The sequence below is a fragment of the Coregonus lavaretus genome, assembly GCF_964263955.1.
Source record: "Coregonus lavaretus genome assembly, chromosome: 2".
Taxonomy (NCBI): Eukaryota; Metazoa; Chordata; class Actinopteri; order Salmoniformes; family Salmonidae; genus Coregonus; species Coregonus lavaretus.
The window spans coordinates 28,033,182-28,056,778 of NC_139989.1; the positions used below are offsets into that span (position 1 = coordinate 28,033,182).

The 23,597-nt window shown below is 42.0% G+C and overlaps 1 protein-coding gene across 1 annotated transcript in view; it reads right to left on the bottom strand.

Moving 5' to 3' along the window:
• Nucleotides 1-23,597, bottom strand: part of LOC311149158 (phosphatidylinositol transfer protein beta isoform-like) — a 56,072-nt gene that overhangs the window by 14,625 nt on the left and 17,850 nt on the right. The window contains exons 8-10 of the mRNA XM_084186244.1: nucleotides 21,748-21,825; nucleotides 21,418-21,525; nucleotides 2,377-2,499 (exon numbers count right to left, since the gene is read on the bottom strand). Coding sequence (XP_084042370.1) covers nucleotides 2,377-2,499; nucleotides 21,418-21,525; nucleotides 21,748-21,825 — 309 coding nt within the window. The remainder of the gene's footprint in view (nucleotides 1-2,376; nucleotides 2,500-21,417; nucleotides 21,526-21,747; nucleotides 21,826-23,597) is intronic.

The window sequence follows — 23,597 nt, forward strand, 5'->3', positions numbered from 1 at the left end:
GTCAGTGAAGAGCACTTTTTGCCAGTCCTGTCTGGTCCAGTGACGGTGGGTTTGTGCCCATAGGCGACGTTGTTGCCGGTGATGTCTGGTGAGGACCTGCCTTACAACAGGCCTACAAGCCCTCAGTCCAGCCTCTCTCAGCCTATTGCGGACAGTCTGAGCACTGATGGAGGGATTGTGCGTTCCTCGTGTAACTCGGGCAGTTGTTGTTGCCATCCTGTACCTGTCCCGCAGGTGTGATGTTCGGACGTACCGATCCTGTGCAGGTGTTGTTACACGTGGTCTACCACTGCGAGGATGATCAGCTATCCGTCCTGTCTCCCTGTAGCGCTGTCTTAGGCGTCTCACAGTACGGACATTGCAATTTATTGTCCTGGCCACATCTGCAGTCCTCATGCCTCCTTGCAGCATGCCTAAGGCATGTTCACGCAGATGAGCAGGGACCCTGGGCATCTTTCTTTTGGTGTTTTTCAGAGTCAGTAGATAGGCCTCTTTAGTGTCCTAAGTTTTCATAGCTGTGACCTTAATTGCCTACCGTCTGTAAGGTGTTAGTGTCTTAGTGACCGTTCCACAGGTGCATGTTCATTAATTGTTTATGGTTCATTGAACAAGCATGGGAAACAGTGTTTAAACCCTTTATGAAGATCTGTGAAGTTATTTGGATTTTTACAAATTATCTTTGAAAGACAGGGTCCTGAAAAAGGGACATTCTTTTTTTGCTGAGTTTATGTATTGACTAAATATAAGCAGCAAGTGATGTCTTCTAAATAAACAAGTCGAAAGCGCAGTCATATACAGTGCTTTCAGAAAGTATTCAGACCCATTGACTTTTTCCACATTTTGTTACGTTACAGCCTTATTCTAAAAAGTATTAAATAAATAAAAATCTTAAGCAATCTACACACAACACCCCATTATTACAAAGTAAAAACAGGTTTTTAGACATTTTAGCAAATGTATAAAAAATAAAAACCAGAAATACCTTATTTACATAAGTATTCAGACCCTTTGCTATGAGTCTCGAAATTGAGCTCAGGTGCATCATGTTTTCATTGATCATCCTTGAGATCTTTCTACAACTTCATTGGAGTCCACCTGTGGTAAATTCAATTGATTGGACATTATTTGGAAAGGCACACACCTGTCTATATAAGGTCCCAACGTTGACAGTGCATGTCAGAGCAAAAACCAAGCCATGAGGTCGAAGGAATTGTCCTTAGAGCTCCGAGACAGGATTGTGTCGACGCACAGATCAGGGGAAGGGTACCAAAAAATGTCTGCAGTATTGAAGGTCCCCAAGAACACAGTGGCCTCCATCTTCCTTAAATTGAAGAAGTTTGGAACCACCAAGACTCTTCCTAGAGCTGGCCACCCGGCCAAACTGAGCAATCGAGGGAGAAGGGCCTTGGTCAGGGAGGTGACTAAGAACCCGATGGTCACTCTGACAGAGCTCTAGAGTTCATCTGTGGAAATGGGAGAACCTTCCAGAAGGACAACCATCTCTGCAGCACTCCACCACTCAGGCCTTTATGGTAGAGTGGCCAGACGGAAGCCACTCTTCAGTAAAAGACACATGACAGCCCGCTTGGAGTTTGCCAAAAGGCACCTAAAGACTCTCAGACCATGAGAAACTAGATTCTCTTGTGTGATGAAACCAAGATTGAACTCTTTGGACTGAATGCCAACCGTCACGTCTGGAGGAAACCTGGCCCCATCCATCCCTACGGTGAAGCATGATAGTGGCAGCATAATGCTGTGGGGATGTTTTTCAGCGGCAGGGACTGGGATTGAGGCAAAGACGAAAGGAGCAAAGTACAGAGAGATCCTTGATGAAAACCTGCTTAGGACCTCAGACTGGGGCGAAAGTTCACCTTCCAACAGGACAACGACCTTAAGCACACAGCCAAGACAACGCAGGAGTGGCTTCGGCACAAGTCTCTGAATGTCCTTGAGTGGCCCAGCCAGAGCCCAGACTTTAATCAGATCGAACATCTCTGGAGAGCCCTGAAAATAGCTGTGCACCGACGCTCCCCATCCAACCTGACAGACCTTGAGAGGATCTGCAGAGAAGAATGGGAGAAACTCCCTAAATACAGGTGTGCCAAGCTTGTAGCGTCATACCCAAGAAGACTCAAGGCTGTAATCACTGTCAAAAGGTGATTCAACAAAAGTACTGAGTAAAGGGTCTGAATACGTATGTAAATGTTATATCATTTTTTTTATTTTTTATAAACTTGCAAAAATGTCTAAAAACCTGTTTTTGCTTTGTCATTATGGGGTATTGTGTGGAGACTGTACAGGTAATAGTGAGGACCGTTTAGCAGGCATAAAAAGTTGCCCAATATTCATTGAATATCAGGGTTTGTGAATGCGTACCTGGTCCAGCTCTCTCCATGTCTCCTCCTCCATCCGGCGGATGTCATCCATGGTCAGGTTCACCCAACGGTCTAGCCAGCAGAAGAGCTGCCGATGGAAGTTCGTGAAGAGGCGCTTCTCTTGCTGCTCCAGGAGGGGGAGGGATGGACAGCAGAAGAGGGGATATGAGAGTGTGGTGAGAGAGCGAGAGGGATATATTCTTATGGAGCTCTTTTTCTAATTGTCATTGCACTGATATGAAAGAAGTGACTAGGTAAAATCCAGCCTAAATGCCTTCACCCTATTGTCTTCACCTATCAAGTTCTTTCCAATCACTGCAGATGAAAGGGAGGAGACAATGAGAGGATGTGTTTTTAAGCAATCGAGAGAGCATAGAGCAGGGGTTCTCGACCTTGCTTACACAAGTAAGGCCCCACATTTGAATTTTCTTATTGACCAATCCTAAATCTAGTAGTGCATGTTACAAATATATATATATTTTCCAATAATGGGAATGCAGTCCCACAAAGAGATCATGCAGGACAATATATTTTTAGAGGGGATCTTTGAGGGCATTCTCTCTGTGGGAGGGAACTGCATTTTACAGCAGCTCAGAAAAAGTTAGTGAAATTGAAACAGTTCTTATACCTAATATAGAATCACACATTTAAATATATGTTGTTCTTGAAGGAAAACTGAATTATTCAAGTAAAAATCTCGCTCCCTGACTAAATGGTGGGTAAATAGACTGGAGCAGTTATTCTGAAAATGTCTTTCTATTGTGAACATGTGTTTTTCATTACTTTTTGACAGTTACTACAAATGTGAAACGGCTCTGTGTTCACCTCAACAGTTCTAATACTGTATCTTTATTATCATTGGGGTGTTATGCCCAAACCCAGCCAGACGTTTGCTCTTGTTCCAATTCTCAGACATTCACCTGCATTTATCTTGCTCCATGTTATACCAGCACCGATGTATGTGCCGTTTGGAATGTTGAGTGAAATACTGTTGAAATTCAGTTATATCACATAAATTGTGTCAATTTGAACAATTTAACCAATTAACAAATTTGGGAAATGTTTGTATTGTACAGCAGTATACAATTACAACCCTCCTCCCACTGTTGAAAATCAATCAAACACGACTACTGCAGAGAGTAGCGCAGAGAGGTGTAAATGTGGATACTTTTTGGGTCAATATCACCATAAGGTGCCTTTGAGACTTCCCCATTTCCCCCCCCAAAAGCTGAGATTTTCCATTGAACTTCATATTCATTGTATTAAGTATATGTTATGCTGTTAGAAATGCATATTGGTCAAGCTCCCACACTTTTTATAAATTAACTGCAAGCAGACAATTTACATGCAAACAGCTAAATATGTCCACCCTGTCATGGACAATTTCAAAGCAGAATAAATACATTGTAATTACATAGTGATTATAAAACGTACATTTTCAGAAAACTATTTAGTCACTTTCTCAACAATATATTTTAGTTTATGGGAAAAGTATTTGGATAATAATGAAATTATGGCAAACTATTTGTTTCTCTATAAAATCTGCGAGAGTTGCACTTTCTTTTCTAAATAAAATCTAACAAAAATGATATCTGGTCAAACTTTCAAACAATACTATTTGGCCCTCATTTGTTTATAAAGGAATCACACAAAAGATTTTGCTAACTTGTGAAAATAATTTGTTTATTTTTATAGAACATGAAAATAACAGGGTGGACAGTGACATGACAGGGTGGACCCTGGGCATGACAGGGTGGACACGTTGTGAAATGTCATTGAATGGCCTCATAAATGCAAGGAACAATTATAATAATAATAATAATAATAATAATAATAATAATCAATTCAAGAAAATGATGTAAAAAATGCCTTTTCCCATGTAGGGGGAAATTACAAGTTGAACAGACTGTTTTTGATCCACTCTACCTGCATGCAGCCACTGAATAAAGATGCCCAAAATGAGACATTAATGTGGCCTTCTAGCGTTAAACTCTGTACATCATTCTGCACTGTGAAAGTCAAACATTCAACTGTAGAACAAGAAGAACAATGTTTTTTAAGTGGAGAACAGTTGATTTGAAAAAACAGAATATTACAGAAAGATCACTTGGACGCATCTCCAAACAGTCTCTCCCTTTCTGCAGAGACATGGCTCAGTTCTGCAGTTGCTGTTCCACATACTTCCATGCAGTCACTTCAATCTGTACAGAGCGCTTGTTCAGAGCCTGTGGTTCTGGTATTAGGCAAAGTACCTGCCAGTCATGGTACCAACAGATGTCGTCCCGAAGACTTGGCCATTTGAACTTGTTTATGCCATGGCGTTGCATACACTTAACTTTCACACTGTGCCCTTCTGCATCCATGATGATACCTGGGTATGCTTCATTGTCATAATTAATGACGCACCACTCTCCAATGTGCTTTACCTCAATCATTTCTGGTCTCCTAGGATTATCTGGTGTCTTTCCACATGCTGGGGACTTGTCAGATGAAACAGGAACATTAGCTAGAGTGACCTCTTGAAGGTTAACGCAGGGGCAGTCCAAAACACCTTCCTCCCTTTTACACAGACATGAAATGTCTCTGTATTTCATTTGGCCGGGTGTCAGACTGATAGCTTGGTGGATTCTCATAGTGCCTTTTATGGCAGCTATTGCAGGTACCTCAGGCTTTGATTCAATATCCCTCTCTGGGATGAAGAACAGCTCGACAGATGTGTCCAGGCTTTTCAGCTTGTTATACAAGCTCTGGGCATCAGGAATGTCTCCTCCATGGGCTACAATCCGGTCTGCTGACCTCTTGAGGGCCCCACCCACACCGTCTGGAGCCCCCTTCCCATGATTAGCCTCAAAGAAATTCCACGTTATTTCTTTGAAGCCATACTTGTAGGGTTCCGTTGAGAGGTAGAAGAAATTTCCCTTTTGTCGATACTGCGTTGCAGGCCCATCGCTGAAAAAATGAAGTGTGCTGACTTGAGGGTGTCGTTCTCTCACTACCTTCAGAACTGGATCAAGGTGGGCCCAGATGGCCACAGGGTCGTGTCTTCTGGAGGGTGATATGGAGCAGAAGGTGTGTGGCGCTTGTTCACCAGTAGTGTAGAGCACTCCAGTGTGCAGACTGGCCTGCGTGTGTGAGCCTCCAAAATGCACAGATTGTATTTCTTCGCTGTACTTACATGAGTAATTTTCGCTAAAATCTATATGCAAGAGGGACTCATTGTGCTTCAGACTCCTCCTGAGCTCCCTGTAGGCATCAAACTGCCATTTAATGTTGAAGACATGGCTCCTAAAATGGAGAAGCCTCTCCTGGAAATCTGTGTTAAGCTCATGCTCTGTTGTTGTTGTTATCTCCCTTTTCACTGTTATTGTTGACACCTTCTCATCCTTCTTGATCTTCTCTGTCATCCACTGAGATAAACGAATGTTCTCTTCCCCAGGGGTTTTCAGCATCGGGTGACAAGTTAGGAGGCATTCACTGCACTCACCATAAGCACAGACCTTGGCTTTCGGGTCACACATGGTTGCTTCAGACATTTCCTCAATATTTCTTGAGGACAGCAAGGCATTCTTGGCTCTGCAAGGCATTGGCAATGAATTGCAAGTTCTCATGTTTTTTGCAGAGACATGTGTCACGGTCAGAGGAAGAAGGGGTTACCACCCAAAAGGGTCTGAGACGGCAAAAGGAGGTGTATGACATTTGGCCAATGTGCTCAGAGAGAAACCTCCTATGCAAGTTCTTCATTGTATCAGTAAGCAACCTCTTTTGCATTTTTTTCTTCAGCCGTGTGACTGTTTGTTTGCGGCCAGTTGTCATTCGACTAACATCATCTCGAAGAAAAAATGATGTAACGTTCTTCCTAATCTCATTTCGACTGAAGCATCTCCTCCCACGGTAGGTCAGATCCACAGGATACTTTGCTCTCTTCTTAGAGTAGCCAAAAGCAGTCTGGGCATGCTTTTGGAGCTTATACTTCTTAAGAATGTTTCCACTGACCACTTTTGCTATCAGCTGCTTCTCTCGGTTTGTTTTTGCATGTTCATATTTTCTTCTAATATCTTCAATCAGGGATGTATGGAAAAGAAGAGCTCTTTTGATGGGTGAATTCACTTTTTGATGTGCCAACAAAGCATTGACTTTTGTACAGTGAGGGAAAAAAGTATTTGATCCCCTGCTGATTTTGTACATTTGCCCACTGACAAAGAAATGATCGGTCTATAATTTTAATGGTAGGTTTATTTGAACAGTGAGAGACAGAATAACAACAAAAAAATCCAGAAAAGTGCATGTCAAATATGTTATGAATTCATTTGCATTTTAATGAGGGAAATAATTATTTGACCCCCTCTCAATCAGAAAGATTTCTGGCTCCCAGGCGTCTTTTATACAGGTAATGAGCTGAGATTAGGAGCACACTCTTAAAGGGAGTGCTCCTAATCTCAGCTTGTTACCTGTATAAAAGACACCTGTCCACAGAAGCAATCAATCAATCAGATTCCAAACTCTCCACCATGGCCAAGACCAAAGAGCTCTCCAAGGATGTCAGGGACAAGATTGTAGACCTAGACAAGGCTGGAATGGGCTACAAGACCATCGCCAAGGAGCTTGGTGAGAAGGTGACAACAGTTGGTGCGATTATTCGCAAATGGAAGAAACACAAAAGACCTGTCAATCTCCCTCAGCCTGGGGCTCCATCCAAGATCTCACCTTGTGGAGTTGCAATGATCATGAGAACGGTGAGGAATCAGCCCAGAACTACACGGGAGGATCTTGTCAATGATCTCAAGGCAGCTGGACCATAGTCACCAAGAAAACAATTGGTAACACACTATGCCGTGAAGGACTGGAATTCTGCAGCGCTCGCAAGGTCCCCCTGCTCAAGAAAGCACATATACAGGGCCATCTGAAGTTTGCCAATGAACATCTGAATGATTCAGAGGGGAACTGGGTGAAAGTGTTGTGGTCAGATGAGACCAAAATCGAGTTATTTGGCATCAACTCAACTCGCCGTGTTTGGAGGAGGAGGAATGCTGCCTATGACCTCAAGAACACCATCCCCACCGTCAAACATGGAGGTGGAAACATTATGGTTTGGGTGTGTTTTTCTGCTAAGGGGACAGGACAACTTCACTGCATCAAAGGGACGATGGATGGGGCCATGTACCGTCAAATCTTGGGTGAGAACCTCCTTCCCTCAGCCAGGGCATTGAAAATGGGTCATGAATGGGTATTCCAGAATGACAATGACCCAAAACACATGGCCAAGGCAACAAGGGAGTGGCTCAAGAAGAAGCACATTAAGGTCCTGGAGTGGCCTAGCCAGTCTCCAGACCTTAATCCCATAGAAAATCTGTGGAGGGAGCTGAAGGTTCGAGTTGCCAAACGTCAGCCTCGAAAACCTTAATGTCTTGGAGAAGATCTGCAAAGAGGAGTGGGACAAAAGCCCTCCTGAGATGTGTGCAAACCTGGTGGCCATCTACAAGAAATGTCTGACCTCTGTGATTGCCAACAAGGGTTTTGCCACCAAATACTAAGTCATGTTTTGCAGAGGGGTCAAATACTTATTTCCCTCATTAAAATGCAAATCAATTTATAACATTTTTGACATGCGTTTTTCTGGATTTTTTTGTTGTTCTTCTGTCTCTCACTGTTCAAATAAACCTACCATTAAAATTAAAGACAGATCATTTCTTTGTCAGTGGGCAAACGTACAAAATCAGCAGGGGATCAAATACTTTTTTCCCTCACTGTACGTGGTGATTTGGACGCACTTTCTTTCTTGGCCCGATAGTACCTCTTCTTATATTTCTCAGTTTTACTTTTCTCTTTTGTGAGCTGTGCCTCTAATATTTCGATCTGTTTTTTCAGTTTTCTCTTCGAACTCCTTCGAATGCTTTCCCCTTGACGCCGTTGCCTGAAACACAAAATATTCGTAAGGATTTTTTTTTGCAAGTTAGTTATCAATATGTCATTTTATGGGGACATAAACAGTTGATAATTGTCCTTCAAATAAATCTAAACTTTCTAATAAGTCTCATCAGCTAAACTTCCAATGATCTAACCTGGAGGGCCCTGGCTCATGCTGATTTTCAGGAGTTTCAGCAGGGGAGTTGGGTGGTGTCTCTGACTGTAGCAAAGCACTGGCTCTGTTTCTGGCTCTGGCTTGACTTTTTGCCTCTCTCCATTTCTTTCTTTTTGCCCTCTTCTCTCTCTCACTGAGCTCATTGACACCCTTCTTCTTTCCAGTCTCTCTGTCTTTTTTCCATTTGACCCTTTCTTTCTCAAGGTACTTTCTTCTTCTGTCTGGGTCAGCATCACGACGTTCCCGATATCTCCTTGCTATCTCAGCTCCTTTTGATCTCATTCCTTGAAAAAGACGATTCAAAATGTTCCCTTACACACTTTAATTGGCAGTCCCGGTAAACTAGGTTTGCTGATACCGATATCGGCAAAAAAAATATCCATATTGTCCATTCTTACTATGTATAGCATGTACTGTTATAAAATGTGTGTAATAGCTGTTGTAATATGTGTAACATTATCAGTATGTGGCCTAAACTATGCACATGTCCTTCCTGTCATGAACCATGTCCACCCTGTCATGGAAGGCTTGCTGACAGGGTGGACAATGACAGGGTGGACATTTTTGGCTAATGTTAGCATTTAATGAGCACATGGTGGACCTTCACTTAGCAACATACTACAGTTAGCAAGCTGACTGTGTACTGTTTTACAAATATATTTCAAAGTTCTGATAGTGAAATATCAATTGATAGAAAAACCTATGACAGAGTGGACATGTTAAGCTTGACAACATCCAACTACACACATAATATGATGAAAATTATGAAACATAAGTGTAAATACTTACTCTGCAACTAGACACTGCTTCAGCCTTCATTGAAGAAAGACAAAATGCTCGTAGTGATGTCACTGAAAACATCAGTGGGTTTCTTAAAGGGGCAGTTACCCCATAATGACAGGGTGGACAGCAATTTCAGGGACACATGCAAAATGTTCAATATGATTATGAAAATATAATATACATGATCAAAATTACTTGTTTTATCAAATAACTTATTGTGGACAGTAAAACCATGTAAAAAAAAAAATTGGATTTAGTATCATTTAACCACTTATTACACACACTGTAGTTAGCAGAGCAGTGTGTGGGACATGCCAAAAATCACGTACATCCAATGAATTTTTTTTTAATAAAATGAAGGAAACACTTTTTTAGAGACTTATCATTCTACTGATATGTGTGCAAATGTTTGGCCACTTATAATAAGACCTCAGACTTTCATTATTCTGCTACATTTTCATGATGACTGAGTGAGTCTGATGAGGACACCAAAGGCACCTCATAGTGATATTGACTCTTTTCTTAAACCTGTGACTTATTTGTGGTATTTAGGCAGTGACATGGTCAAATAAAAATCACAGAAAGGAGGTTTGGGTTACTGCTATCAGGTAGACTACAATACACAGGATCATCAGAATTAAACAATACATTTAACAATAAATACAGTAAGGGAAGAAAGTATTTGATCCACTGCTGATTTTGTACGTTTGCCCACTGACAAAGACATGATCAGTCTATCATTTTAATGGTAGGTTTATTTGAACAGTGAGACAGAATAACAACAAAAAAATCCAGAAAAACGCATGTCAAAAATGTTATAAATTGATTTGCATTTTAATGAGGGAAATAAGTATTTGACCCCATCTCAATCAGAAAGATTTCTGGCTCTCAGGTGTCTTTTATACAGATAACGAGCTGAGATTAGGAGCACACTCTTAAAGGGAGTGCTCCTAATCTCAGCTTGTTACCTGTATAAAAGACACCTGTCCACAGAAGCAATCAATCAGATTACAAACTCTCCACCATGGCAAAGACCAAAGCGCTCTCCAAGGATGTCAGGGACAAGATTATAGACCTACACAAGGCTGTAATGGGCCATCGCCAAGCAGCTTGGTGAGAAGGTGACAACAGTTGGTGCGATTATTCGCAAATGGAAGAAACACAAAATAACTGTCAAACTCCCTCGGCCTGGGGCTCCATGCAAGATCTCACCTTGTGGAGTTGCAATGATCATGAGAACGGTGAGAAATCAGCCCAGAACTACACGGGAGGATCTTGTCAATGATCTCAAGGCAGCTGGGACCATAGTCACCAAGAAAACAATTGGTAACACACTACGCCGTGAATGACTGAAATCCTGCAGCTCCCGCAAGGTCCCCCTGCTCAAGAAAGCACATATACAGGGCCGTCTGAAGTTTGCCAATGAACATCTAAATGATTCAGAGGAGAACTGGGTGAAAGTGTTCTGGTGAGTTGAGACCAAAATCGAGCTCTTTGGCATCAACTCAACTCGCCGTGTTTGGAGGAGGAGGAATGCTGCCTATGACCCCAAGAACACCATCCCCACCGTCAAACATGGAGGTGGAAACATTATGCTTTGGGGGTGATTTTCTGCTAAGGGGACAGGACAACTTCACCGCATCAAAGGGACGATGGACGGGGCAATGTACCGTCAAATCTTGGGTGAGAACCTCATTCCCTCAGCCAGGGAACTGAAAATGGGTTGTGGTTGGTTATTCCAGCATGACAATGACCCAAAACACACAGCCGAGGCAACAAAGGAGTGGCTCAAGAAGAAGCACATTCAGGTCCTGGAGTGGCCTAGCCAGTCTCCAGACCTTAATCCCATAGAAATTCTGTGGAGGGAGCTGAAGGTTAGAGTTGCCAAACATCAGCCTCAAAACCTTAATGACTTGGAGAAGATCTGCAAAGAGGAGTGGAACAAAATCCCTCCTGAGATGTGTGTAAACCTGGTGGCCAACTACAAGAAACGTCTGACCTCTGTGATTGCCAACAAGGGTTTTGCCACCAGGTACTAAATCATGTTTTGCAGAGGGGTCAAATACTTATTTCCCTCATTACAATGCAAATACATTTTAAACATTTTTGACATGCGTCTTTCTGGATTATTTTGTTGTTATTTTGTCTCTCACTGTTCAAATAAACCTACCATTAAAATTATAGACTGATCATGTCTTTGTCAGTGGGCAAACGTACAAAATCAGCAGGGGATCAAATACTTTTTTCCCCCTCACTGTACATGCGTATACACATACATTACATCAGTGTTTCCCAACCCTGGTCCTCGAGTACCCCCAACAGTACTCATTTTTATTGTAACTATGGACAAGCACACCCGATTCAACTTGTCAACTAATCATTAAGCCCTCAATGAGTTGAATGAGGTGTGTTTGTCAAGGGCTTCAACGAAACTGTGTACTGTTGGGGATACTCGATGACCAGGGTTGGGAAACACTGTACTACATGACCAAAAGTTTGTGGACACCTACTCGTCAAACATCTCATTCCAAAATCATGGGCATTAATATGGAGTTGGTCCGCCCTTTACTGCTATAACAGCCTCCACTCGCAGTTGGCATTCCAATTCATCCCAGAGGTGTTCGATGGGGTTGAGTAAAGGGGTCTGTGCAGGCCAGTCAAGTTCTTCCACACCGATCTCAACAAACCTTTTCTGTATGGACCTCCCTTTGTGCACGGGGGCATTGTAATGCTGAAACAGGAAAGGGCCTTCCCCAAACTGTTGCCGCAAAGTTGGATGCGCAAAATCGTCTAGAATGTCATTGTATGCTGTAACATTAAAAGTTCCCTTAACTGGAACTAAGGGGCCTTGCCCGAACCATGAAAAATGGCCCAGACCATTATTCCTCCTCCAAACTTTACAGTTACACTACTCACCCCCTTTGGCCCGCTCCAACTGGCTGGGTTACAGAATAGTCTGCTGATTAAGACCCTGACTGGTCCAGGTCCTGATAGGGATGAGTACTCTGAAGGAAGGGGTGGCAGGTAGGGTTCTCCTGGCATCAGCCAAACCCAGTTTGTCCATTGGACTGCCAGATGGTGAAGCGTGATTAATCACCCCAGAGAAAGCATTTCCACTGCTCCAGAGTCCAATGGCGGCAAGCTTTACACTCCAGCCGACGTTTGGCTGCTCGGCCATGGAAACCCATTTCAGTTCGAACAGTTCTTGTGCTGACGTTGCTTCCAGAGGCAGTTTGGAACTCGGTAGTGAGTTTGGCAACCGAAGACAGACGATTTTTACGCGCTTCAGCACTCGCCGGTCCCATTCTGTGAGCTTGTGTGGCCTACCACTTCGCAGCTGAGCCGTTGTTGCTCCTAGATGTTTAACATTTCACAATAACAGCACTTACAGTTGACTGGGGCAGCTCTAACAGGGCAGAAATTTGACGAACTGACTTGTTGGAAAGGTGGCATCCTATGACGGTGCCACGTTGAAAGTCACTGAGCTCTTCAGTAGGGACATTCTACTGCCAATGTTTGTCTATGGAGATTGCATGGCTAAGCCCTTAGATCGCAATATCTACTAAGCTAACATATGGAACTGTTTTAAGATGGTGATAAAATGTATAATTTAGCCATTTGATTTAGAATTTTAGGATGTATATTTGAGGTATATTAGATGAAACATTGAATTTGGTCTTTACTGCTATAGCACATAGAAACACATTGAATAACACATTTGTACATTGCAAAACAGACAGTCCAAAAATAAATCAGAAGGAATCCGATTTTGAAGTGTCTGTCCTGTGTGTATATATAAGAAAACTCAGGGGGACATTTTTTGTTTTTCAGACCCATGTTTGGTCACGTTATTCGTGACACTTTTTACCCCACATTGTGCCATTTTTACAGCCTGGTACTGGGTTACCTTTATGATATTGGTGACAGATGGTTTTGTGAGAAGACCTCTTAGAAATTAGGACGTCCACGACAGAGAGTTCAGACGACTGCCGTAAAGCTCTTGGTTATAGATGTGTCCATAAGCCAAAATATACTGGCGGATGGTGTTGGTACTTTTGAGTATTTAAAACCTTTTCTGTTATCTGAATTAGTCATTTTAACTTAGATTGGCTTACCCCGGCCTCAGACCATTAAGAATATTTGTCTTGATTTTAACCTGACTCAACTGATTGCAAAACCCACACAGATTAATGTAAAAAAATCCAGCAAACGCCTCACTGATTGACCTAATTCTAACAGAATTGTCCAGTGGTGTCTTTGCTAATTATCTCAGTGATCACTGTCCTATAAGAACAGGTCCGGTCCTTCGTTAAATAGCAGAAAACAAATCATTCAGTCAACACTCATTCCGGTTATTGGCTATGGCGATATCGTCTATATATAAATGCAGCTGACACTGTATTGAAGCCATTGGACGCAGTTTATCATAGCGCATTATTACGGTCGATAGGTTCAGTACCCATCATTGCATTTTGTATCAGAAAGTAGGCTGGCTCTCTTTAAAGTCTCATAGATCTATGTATTGCACTCTTTTTGTCTATAAAGCCCTCTTCCATAAACCTCCGCCATACCTTAACTCATTCTTAACCTTCAGACGTATAAGTTACCAGACCAGGATTCAGGGATGGCTAAACCTGGAAACCTTACCTCCATCAAGTAAGGTAAATGTGCTTTTTTCCCCGCAAGTATATAAATACAAACATACATACATACATACATACATATATACATACAGTGGGGAGAACAAGTATTTGATACACTGCCGATTTTGCAGGTTTTCCTACTTACAAAGCATGTAGAGGTCTGTCATTTTTATCATAGGTACACTTCAACTGTGAGAGACGGAATCTAAAACAAAAATCCAGAAAATCACATTGTATGATTTTTAAGTAATTCATTTTCATTTTATTGCATGACATAAGTATTTGATACATCAGAAAAGCAGAACTTAATATTTGGTACAGAAACCTTTGTTTGCAATTACAGAGATCATACGTTTCCTGTAGGTCTTGACCAGGTTTGAACACACTCCTCCATACAGACCTTCTCCAGATCCTTCAGGTTTCTGGGCTGTCGCTGGGCAACACGGACTTTCAACTCCCTCCAAAGATTTTCTATGGGGTTGAGATCTGGAGACTGGCTAGGCCACTCCAGGACCTTGAAATGCTTCTTACGAAGCCACTCCTTCGTTGCCCGGGCGGTGTGTTTGGGATCATTGTCATGCTGAAGACCCAGCCACGTTTCATCTTCAATGCCCTTGCTGATGGAAGGAGGTTTTCACTCAAAATCTCACGATACATGGCCCCATTCATTCTTTCCTTTACACGGATCAGTCGTCCTGGTCCCTTTGCAGAAAAACAGCCCCAAAGCATGATGTTTCCACCCCCATGCTTCACAGTAGGTATGGTGTTCTTGCGTGGAGCCCCAGATCGAGGGAGATTATCAGTGGTCTTGTATGTCTTCCATTTCCTAATAATTGCTCCCACAGTTGATTTCTTCAAACCAGGCTGCTTACCTATTGCAGATTCAGTCTTCCCAGCCTGGTGCAGGTCTACAATTTTGTTTCTAGTGTCCTTTGACAGCTCTTTGGTCTTGGCCATAGTGGAGTTTGGAGTGTGACTGTTTGAGGTTGTGGACAGGTGTCTTTTATACTGATAACAAGTTCAAACAGGTGCCATTAATACAGGTAACGAGTGGAGGACAGAGGAGCCTCTTAAAGAAGAAGTTACAGGTCTGTGAGAGCAAGAAATCTTGCTTGTTTGTAGGTGACCAAATACTTATTTTCCACCATAATTGGCAAATAATTTCATAAAAAAATCCTACAATGTGATTTTCTGGATTGTTTTTCCTCAATTTGTCTGTCATAGTTGATGTGTACCTATGATGAAAATTACAGGCCTCTCTCATCTTTTTAAGAGGGAGAACTTGCACAATTGGAGGCTGACTAAATACTTTTTCCCCCCACTGTAAGTATTTGATCACCTACCAACCAGTAAGAATTCCGGCTCTCACAGACCTGTTAGTTTTTCTTTAAGAAGCCCTCCTGTTCTCCACTCCTTACCTGTATTAACTGCATCTGTTTGAACTTGTTACCTGTATAAAAGACACCTGTCCACACACTCAATCAAACAGACTCCAACCTCTCCACAATGGCCAAGACCAGAGAGCTGTGTAAGGACATCAGGGATAAAATTGTAGACCTCCACAAGGCTGGGATGGGCTACCGGACAATAGGCAAGCAGCTTGGTGAGAAGGCAACAACTGTTGGCGCAATTATTAGAAAATGGAAGAAGTTCAAGATGACGGTCAATCACCCTCGGTCTGGGGCTCCATGCAAGATCTCACCTCATGGGGCATCAATGATCATGAGGAAGGTGAGGGATCAGCCCAGAACTACACGGCAGGACCTGGTCAATGACCTGAAGAGAGCTGGGACCACAGTCTCAAATGAAACCATTAGTAACACACTACGCCGTTATGGATTAAAATCCTGCAGCGCACTCAAGGTCCTCCGGCTCAAGCCAGCGCATGTCCAGGCCCGTCTGAAGTTTGCCAATGACCATCTGGATGATCCAGAGGAGGAATGGGAGAAGGTCATGTGATCTGATGAGACAAAAATAGAGCTTTTTGGTCTAAACTCCACTCGTCGTGTTAGGAAGAAAAAGAAGGATGAGTACAACCCCAAGAACACCATCCCAACCATGAAGCATAGAGGTGGAAACATAATTCTTTGGGGATGCTTTTCTGCAAAGGGGACAGGACAACTGCACCGTATTGAGGGGAGGATGGATGGGGCCATGTATCGTGAGATCTTGGCCAACAACCTCCTTCCCTCAGTAAGAGCATTGAAGATGGGTCGTGGCTGGGTCTTCCAGCATGACAACGACCCGAAACACACAGCCAGGGCAACTAAGGAGTGGCTCCGTAAGAAGCATCTCAAGATCCTGGAGTGGCCTAGCCAGTCTCCAGACCTGAACCCAATAGAAAATCTTTGGAGGGAGCTGAAAGTCCATATTGCCCAGCGACAGCCCAGAAACCTGAAGGATCTGGAGAAGGTCTGTATGGAGGAGTGTGTGCAAGGTCTGTATGGAGGAGAACAAGTATTTGATACAATGCCGATTTTGCAGGTTTTCCTACTTACAAAGCATGTAGAGGTCTGTAATTTTTATCATAGGTACACTTCAACTGTGAGAGACGGAATCTAAAACAAAAATCCAGAAAATCACATTGTATGATTTTTAAGTAATTAATTTGCATTTTATTGCATGACATAAGTATTTGATACATCAGAAAAGCAGAACTTAATATTTGGTACAGAAACCTTTGTTTGCAATTACAGAGATCATACGTTTCCTGTAGGTCTTGACCAGGTTTGCACACACTGCAGCAGGGATTTTGGCCCACTCCTCCATACAGACCTTCTCCAGATCCTTCAGGTTTGGGGGCTGTCGCTGGGCAAGACAGACTTTCAGCTCCCTCCAAAGATGTTCTATTGGGTTCAGGTCTGGAGACTGGCTAGGCCACTCCAGTACCTTGAGATGCTTCTTACGGAGCCACTCCTTAGTTGCCCTGGCTGTGTGTTTCGGGTCGTTGTCATGCTGGAAGACCCAGCCACGACCCATCTTCAATGCTCTTACTGAGGGAAGGAGGTTGTTGGCCAAGATCTCACGATACATGGCCCCATCCATCCTCCCCTCAATACGGTGCAGTTGTCCTGTCCCCTTTGCAGAAAAGCATCCCCAAAGAATTATGTTTCCACCTCTATGCTTCATGGTTGGGATGGTGTTCTTGGGGTTGTACTCATCCTTCTTTTTCTTCCTAACACGGCGAGTGGAGTTTAGACCAAAAAGCTATATTTTTGTCTCATCAGACCACATGAACTTCTCCCATTCCTCCTCTGGATCATCCAGATGGTCATTGGCAAACTTCAGACAGGCCTGGACATGCGCTGGCTTGAGCAGGGGGACATTGCGTGCGCTGCAGGATTTTAATCCATGATGGCGTAGTGTGTTACTAATGGTTTTCTTTGAGACTGTGGTCCCAGCTCTCTTCAGGTCATTGACCAGGTCCTGCCGTGTAGTTCTGGGCTGATCCCTCACCTTCCTCATGATCATTGATGCCCCACGAGGTGAGATCTTGCATGGAGCCCCAGACCGAGGGTGATTGACCGTCATCTTGAACTTCTTCCATATTCTAATAATTGCGCCAACAGTTTTTGCCTTCTCACCAAGCTGCTTGCCTATTGTCCTGTAGCCCATCCCAGCCTTGTGCAGGTCTACAGTTTTATCCCTGATGTCCTTACACAGCTCTCTGGTCTTGGCCATTGTGGAGAGGTTGGAGTCTGTTTGATTGAGTGTGTGGAGACAATGTGTCTTTTATGCAGGTAATGAGTTCAAACAGGTGCAGTTAATACAGGTAATGAGTGGAGAACAGGAGGGCTTCTTAAAGAAAAACTAACAGGTCTGTGAGAGCCGGAATTCTTACTGGTTGGTAGGTGATCAAATACTTATGTCATGCAATAAAATGCAAATTAATTACTTAAAAATCATACAATGTGATTTTCTGGATTTTTGTTTTAGATTCCGTCTCTCACAGTAGAAGTGTACCTATGATAAAAATTACAGACCTCTACATGCTTTGTAAGTAGGAAAACCTGCAAAATCGGCAGTGTATCAAATACTTGTTCTCCCCACTGTATATCCACAGTAAAACGAGTCCTATATCGACATAACCTGAAAGGCCGCTCAGCAAGGAAGAAGCCACTGCTCCAAAACCGCCATAAAAAAGCCAGACTACATTTTTGCAACTGCACATGGGGACAAAGATCGTACTTTTTGGAGAACTGTCCTCTGGTCTGATGAAACAAAAATAGAACTGTTTGGCCATAATGACCATCGTTATGTTTGGAGGAAAAAGTGGAGTCTTGCAAGTCAAAGAACACCATACCGACCGTGAAGCACGGGGGTGGCAGCATCATGCTGTGGGGGTGCTTTGCTGCAGGAGGGACTGGTGCACTTCACAAAATAGATGGCATCATGAGGAAGGAAAATGATGTGGATATATTGAAGCATCATCTCAAGACATCAGTCAGGAAGTTAAAGCTTGGTCGCAAATGCGTCTTCCATATGGACAATGACCCCAAGCATACTTCCAAAGTTGTGGCAAAATGGCTTAAAGCCAACAATGTCAAGGTATTGGAGTGGCCATCACAAAGCCCTGACCTCAATCCTATTGAAAATGTGTAGGCAGAACTGAAAAAGCGTGTGAGAGCAAGAAGGTCTACAAATCTGACTCAGTTACACCAGCTCTGTCAGGAGGAATGGGCCACAATTCACCCAACTTTATTGTTGGAAGCTTGTGGAAGGCTACCCGAAATGTTTGACCCAAGTTAAACAATTTAAAGGCAATGCTAGCAAATACTAATTGAATATGTAAACGTCTGACCCACTGGTAATGTGATTAAATAAATAAAAGCTGAAATAAAATCACTCTACTATTATTTTGACATTTCACATTCTTAAAATAAAGTGGTGATGCTAACTGACCTAAGACAGATAATTTTTTTTAGTATTAAAATGTCAGGAATTGTGAAAAACTGAGTTTAAATGTATTTGGCTAAGGCATATGTAAACTTCCGACTTCAACTGTATATCTCACTTGATCAGGATATTTAAGCCCCTATATATCCACTAGTTCTAATGTATCCATGACATTCATTATTTCCTTAAGCGCATGAGGGTGATAGTTTGTAGTGTGATTTCCTTTACGGTCACTGAGCTATTTAAAACAGTATTATAATCTCCCACCAAATAAAATAGTATTGTATTGCTTGCAGGGTTGATAATTTATTATCAATATCATATATTTTCAAAGAAGCGTGGATCATCATTATTTGGTCCGTAAAGGTTAATGAGCCATATCTGTTTATGGTCCAATAACATGTTTAAAATTATCCATCTACCTTGCGGATGTTTGGACAATTTGCACATTCGGATCAAAATTACTGGTAATAAATATCATCAACCCTTTTGAGTTTCTTTGCCCATGGGAGAAGTATATTTCACCCCCCCCCCCCCCCCCCCTCATCTTCAAAAGAGACTGTGGTTAGCTAATAATCTATGATGTGAGGAGGATGCAGAAATTATTTTCTTTAGCTTGCTACCTAGTAATGTGTAATAAAACTAAAACTATGATAACGTTACTGTACTAGGCTAATCCTACTTAATGAAGCATATGTTTGTCATGACTTGCCCTCATGGGTTGAGGATCAAACATTCCTGCTATGCAAAGGTTTGAACACCCCCTTTCCTGGGGGCCAGTTTTATGACTTCAGCCGGTCATAAATAGTTTGCAGAAAATGACTCTTTTTGGTCTCTAGTATGGGAAGAAATAATTTCCCTGTGAGACAAAGGAAATCTTCCCGCCAAGACTCCAACATCCAAAAGTGGATAATGAAGAATAATCATGTCATATTGTTTATTATTTTGTGATGTCATTAAGGATGGTATCAAGTAATAACTGTAACTCGGAAAGTGTACATATTCTATCAAGTTTACATCTAAATGTTGTATAAAATATATGATTAAGTATTATAGTATTTTGGTGAAGATAGGAATGTCATTTTAGTCTTCTAATTAGATAATAGTTTTTCATATAAACTATGCACAGTGACTAGCCACGCCCCGAGTGACATTAGAGATTGTGTAAACATGATGGAATGCCCCTTCTACCCAGAGTGCATAAAAAGCCTTGAAAAACAAATCAACCGTTAGACCAGCAGACGTGAAGCGTGAGCTAAACGTTGTAAATGGTTGAAACTCTACAGACCAAGACGCATGAACTACACGTTACAAAATGGTTTAAAACTACAACTCCATTACCAAAGGAAGACCAACAGACGTGAAGTGTGAGCCAAACGTTGCAAATGGTTGAATATCTACAAGACCAGAAAGACCAGAAAACGTGAGACGTTAGTCCACACGGTTGAAATGGAGAAACTCTGAAACTCTCAACCTCTACACGAAGTGAAGAAGACAATGCACTAGACCTTATCATTTCAGTCTGCAGCTGGCATGTATAGTCCTCTAGAGAACATTCAGGACAATCCCTCTCAGAAAATCGCTGGTACATCTGAAGTATCCATCTAACCAGCACTACGACCAGAAACTCTACCAAGGACATTGGGATCTCTGGTGGGCAAACCAGAGTCCTACATCATCAACTCAACTATCGAGGACAGCTACACGTAAATATATGTTGCATTTCTAATCTGAATTAGCGTTATTAGGGTGCATAAGTATTATGATTACTGTGAGCATAGTCTCCAAAGGAACCACGATAGTTTGAATCTCTGTCTCTCCCTTCCACTCTGACCCTCCTTCTACCAAAGCAGTCATGCAATTGTTAGTCCAGTCGACTAGGGACCTGTTTTCATTGTATTACGTTAGTAATCAATAACCTGTGTGTTTGTATTGTGTTATTATTTAGTTAGTTAGTAAATAAATAATTAAGCCAATTTGTGTATTGCTTATTCATCAATAAGGTTAGGGTTCTTGCAGGTTCAAGGATTATGCAACGTTCAGAATGAGACTGATAAGAGGTAATTATTTGCTAAGTGACTGTTATCGATATATAACATATCTTCTAAGAGTTTAATTTGGGAGATGGTAACTCGTTAAACAACTTCCGGTGCCCCAAATTCCTAATGAGTTAATTGTTACATGATTAATTTAATCGAGTGACAATTAAACAGTTAGGTGATTCGATAAATAACAGTCATACATTAAAGTAAGTATTGTCACGACATATTGTTAGCTAGCTAGCAGTAGCTGATATGTGCTATTGTTTTGTAATTGAGTTTACGGATGAGAAAATAAACCCTTTAGTTGTCTGCACCTACTTGTGAATTGTTGCATTATTGACGAGTGAAATATGGCTTAGTTGCATTATTCAACAGTGTAAAATGTTCTACATTAACAGTTGTTGGCAAAGTTGAATAGTTTGTTTAATGCATGCTAAATTTGAGCTGTGCAGCAAGAATCTCGCGTTGCCAAGCCACATCCAAAGGTAAGAAAAGGTTGTAATGTCAATAGAAAAGTTAAAAATCTGGGGACCTGTGAAGACGGCGCAGCAACAAGTCTAGTGAATGTAATGATGATCTTAGCTCTTCTGAGCTCTTACCTTGTGAATAAAGTTCTCCACTCGTCCCTGCAGCCCCCACCAGCGGAAATGCACCGTTACAAGCTTATAGGCAGTCATATAGGGACAGTTACTGTTGTGGAGCTCCTTCTACACAGTAAAAGAGAGAGTGAATAGACACAAACATGGGGAGGAATGAGAGGGGCAAAGGATACCCAGGTTTAACATGTGAATCACTTTTCTATTCAAAGCTAGATTGGGGAAACAAATATGCTTATTTTCCTTTGAAAATGTCACGCTGCCTTTATGATACATATAATTTACCATATTGGACCATAGATTTTAACAGAACAAGTGTGATTTCAGACATGCCTTCCATCCTGGTCCCAGGGGTCCTCTTCCAGTTTTCTCGGACTGGAAGATGGCTGGGTCTTCCTCTGGCTTATAGTCCTACATATGAGAACAGAGAAAATGTATTTAATATGTATACATTTTACATACAGACTACAGTATTCATTGAATTAGGAATTAAGACTACTAGAATGGACATGAACCTTCTTAAATGTTATAAAAAGTCAACAATTTTGGTCAGGGAGTTAGTCAACCATGGTTTGCCAGTGCTGTGATAAGATATTTGTGACCGACCGTCTTGATTCGGTCTTATGTAGCAAAAATTTAACTATTATTATTTTGGGATAAAAGTACAGACTCAGAGCTAGAAAATGGTATATCATACACTACAGTTGAGGAACAATGGGAAAGTAATTCTGCTTTGAAAGTTTATAAACTTTGAATGTTTTGGTACCTACCGGAGAGCTCCTCTTTGTCTACACCCATTCAGCATCGTTCACACCCTCTTAAGCTTTAGCCCCACCCATCTCTTTAAGGGTTGATCTGAGCGTTCTGTCCTAACAGCAGCAGTCAAGCACCCAAGCTAACTGGCTAACGTTGGCTAGCTACTTCCAGACACAAATGAGAGAACTCTGACCATTTTACTCGCCCTAGCAGAGCTGGTTAGGCTGTTTTTATGTTATCCAGAGCGTTGGTGACTGCAACTGTGCTGCTGGCAACAATTTAATTACACTTTTTTGCCAACGTTTACTGACACCGGCCATATTCAATGGGTGTTGAGCGTTTGTAAATTTGTCGGTTATTCTGCGCTCTGGCACACTCAGACGAGAGTGCTCTAAATAGGAGTAGATAGACAAAGCTGGTAAATTCGCTCTGGCTATCAACAGCTGTCGTGTCGCAGTGACATCATGAACATTCTATTGAAATGGATACTTGCATAGTGGAGTCTTTTGTTAAGATATGTAGCTAGCTAGCTAGCTAAACACTGAACCATAATCCCAACTCATGACGCTACTACCCTGCATGAATCTGCAGGTAGCTAACCAAGCAGGTTCAATGTTAGCTAGCTAACATTAGGCTATAACTAGCAAAGCAAATGGCTCTGAGATACAAATATTATTACTCCACAGATCATACGCGTAATGTTAGCTAGCTAGCTAACAGTACACTTTAACTTGAAATGAAAACGACTTTGACTAAATTAGAAATGTGTAATATCTGAAAATGTAGCTAGCTAGACTATCTTACCCGTATACATGGCTGGACGCTTCTCCCTCTCTGTCACGGATGCCATGGTTGCACTTACAGTGGGGAAAAAAGTATTTAGTCAGCCACCAATTGTGCAAGTTCTCCCACTTAAAAAGATGAGAGAGGCCTGTAATTTTCATCATAGGTACACGTCAACTATGACAGACAAATTGAAGGAAAAAAATCCAGAAAATCACATTGTAGGAGTTTTAATGAATGTATTTGCAAATTATGGTGGAAAATAAGTATTTGGTCACCTACAAACAAGCAAGATTTCTGGCTCTCACAGACCTGTAACTTCTTCTTTAAGATGCTCCTCTGTCCTCCACTCATTACCTGTATTAATGGCACCTGTTTGAACTTGTTATCAGTATAAAAGACACCTGTCCACAACCTCAAACAGTCACACTCCAAACTCCACTATGGCCAAGACCAAAGAGCTGTCAAAGGACACCAGAAACAAAATTGTAGACCTGCACCAGGCTGGGAAGACTGAATCTGCAAAAAAATATATATATATAACTTTTTGGTAAAAACTCAACTCGTCGTGTTTGGAGGACAAAGAATGCTGAGTTGCATCCAAAGAACACCATACCTACTGTGAAGCATGGGGGTGGAAACAT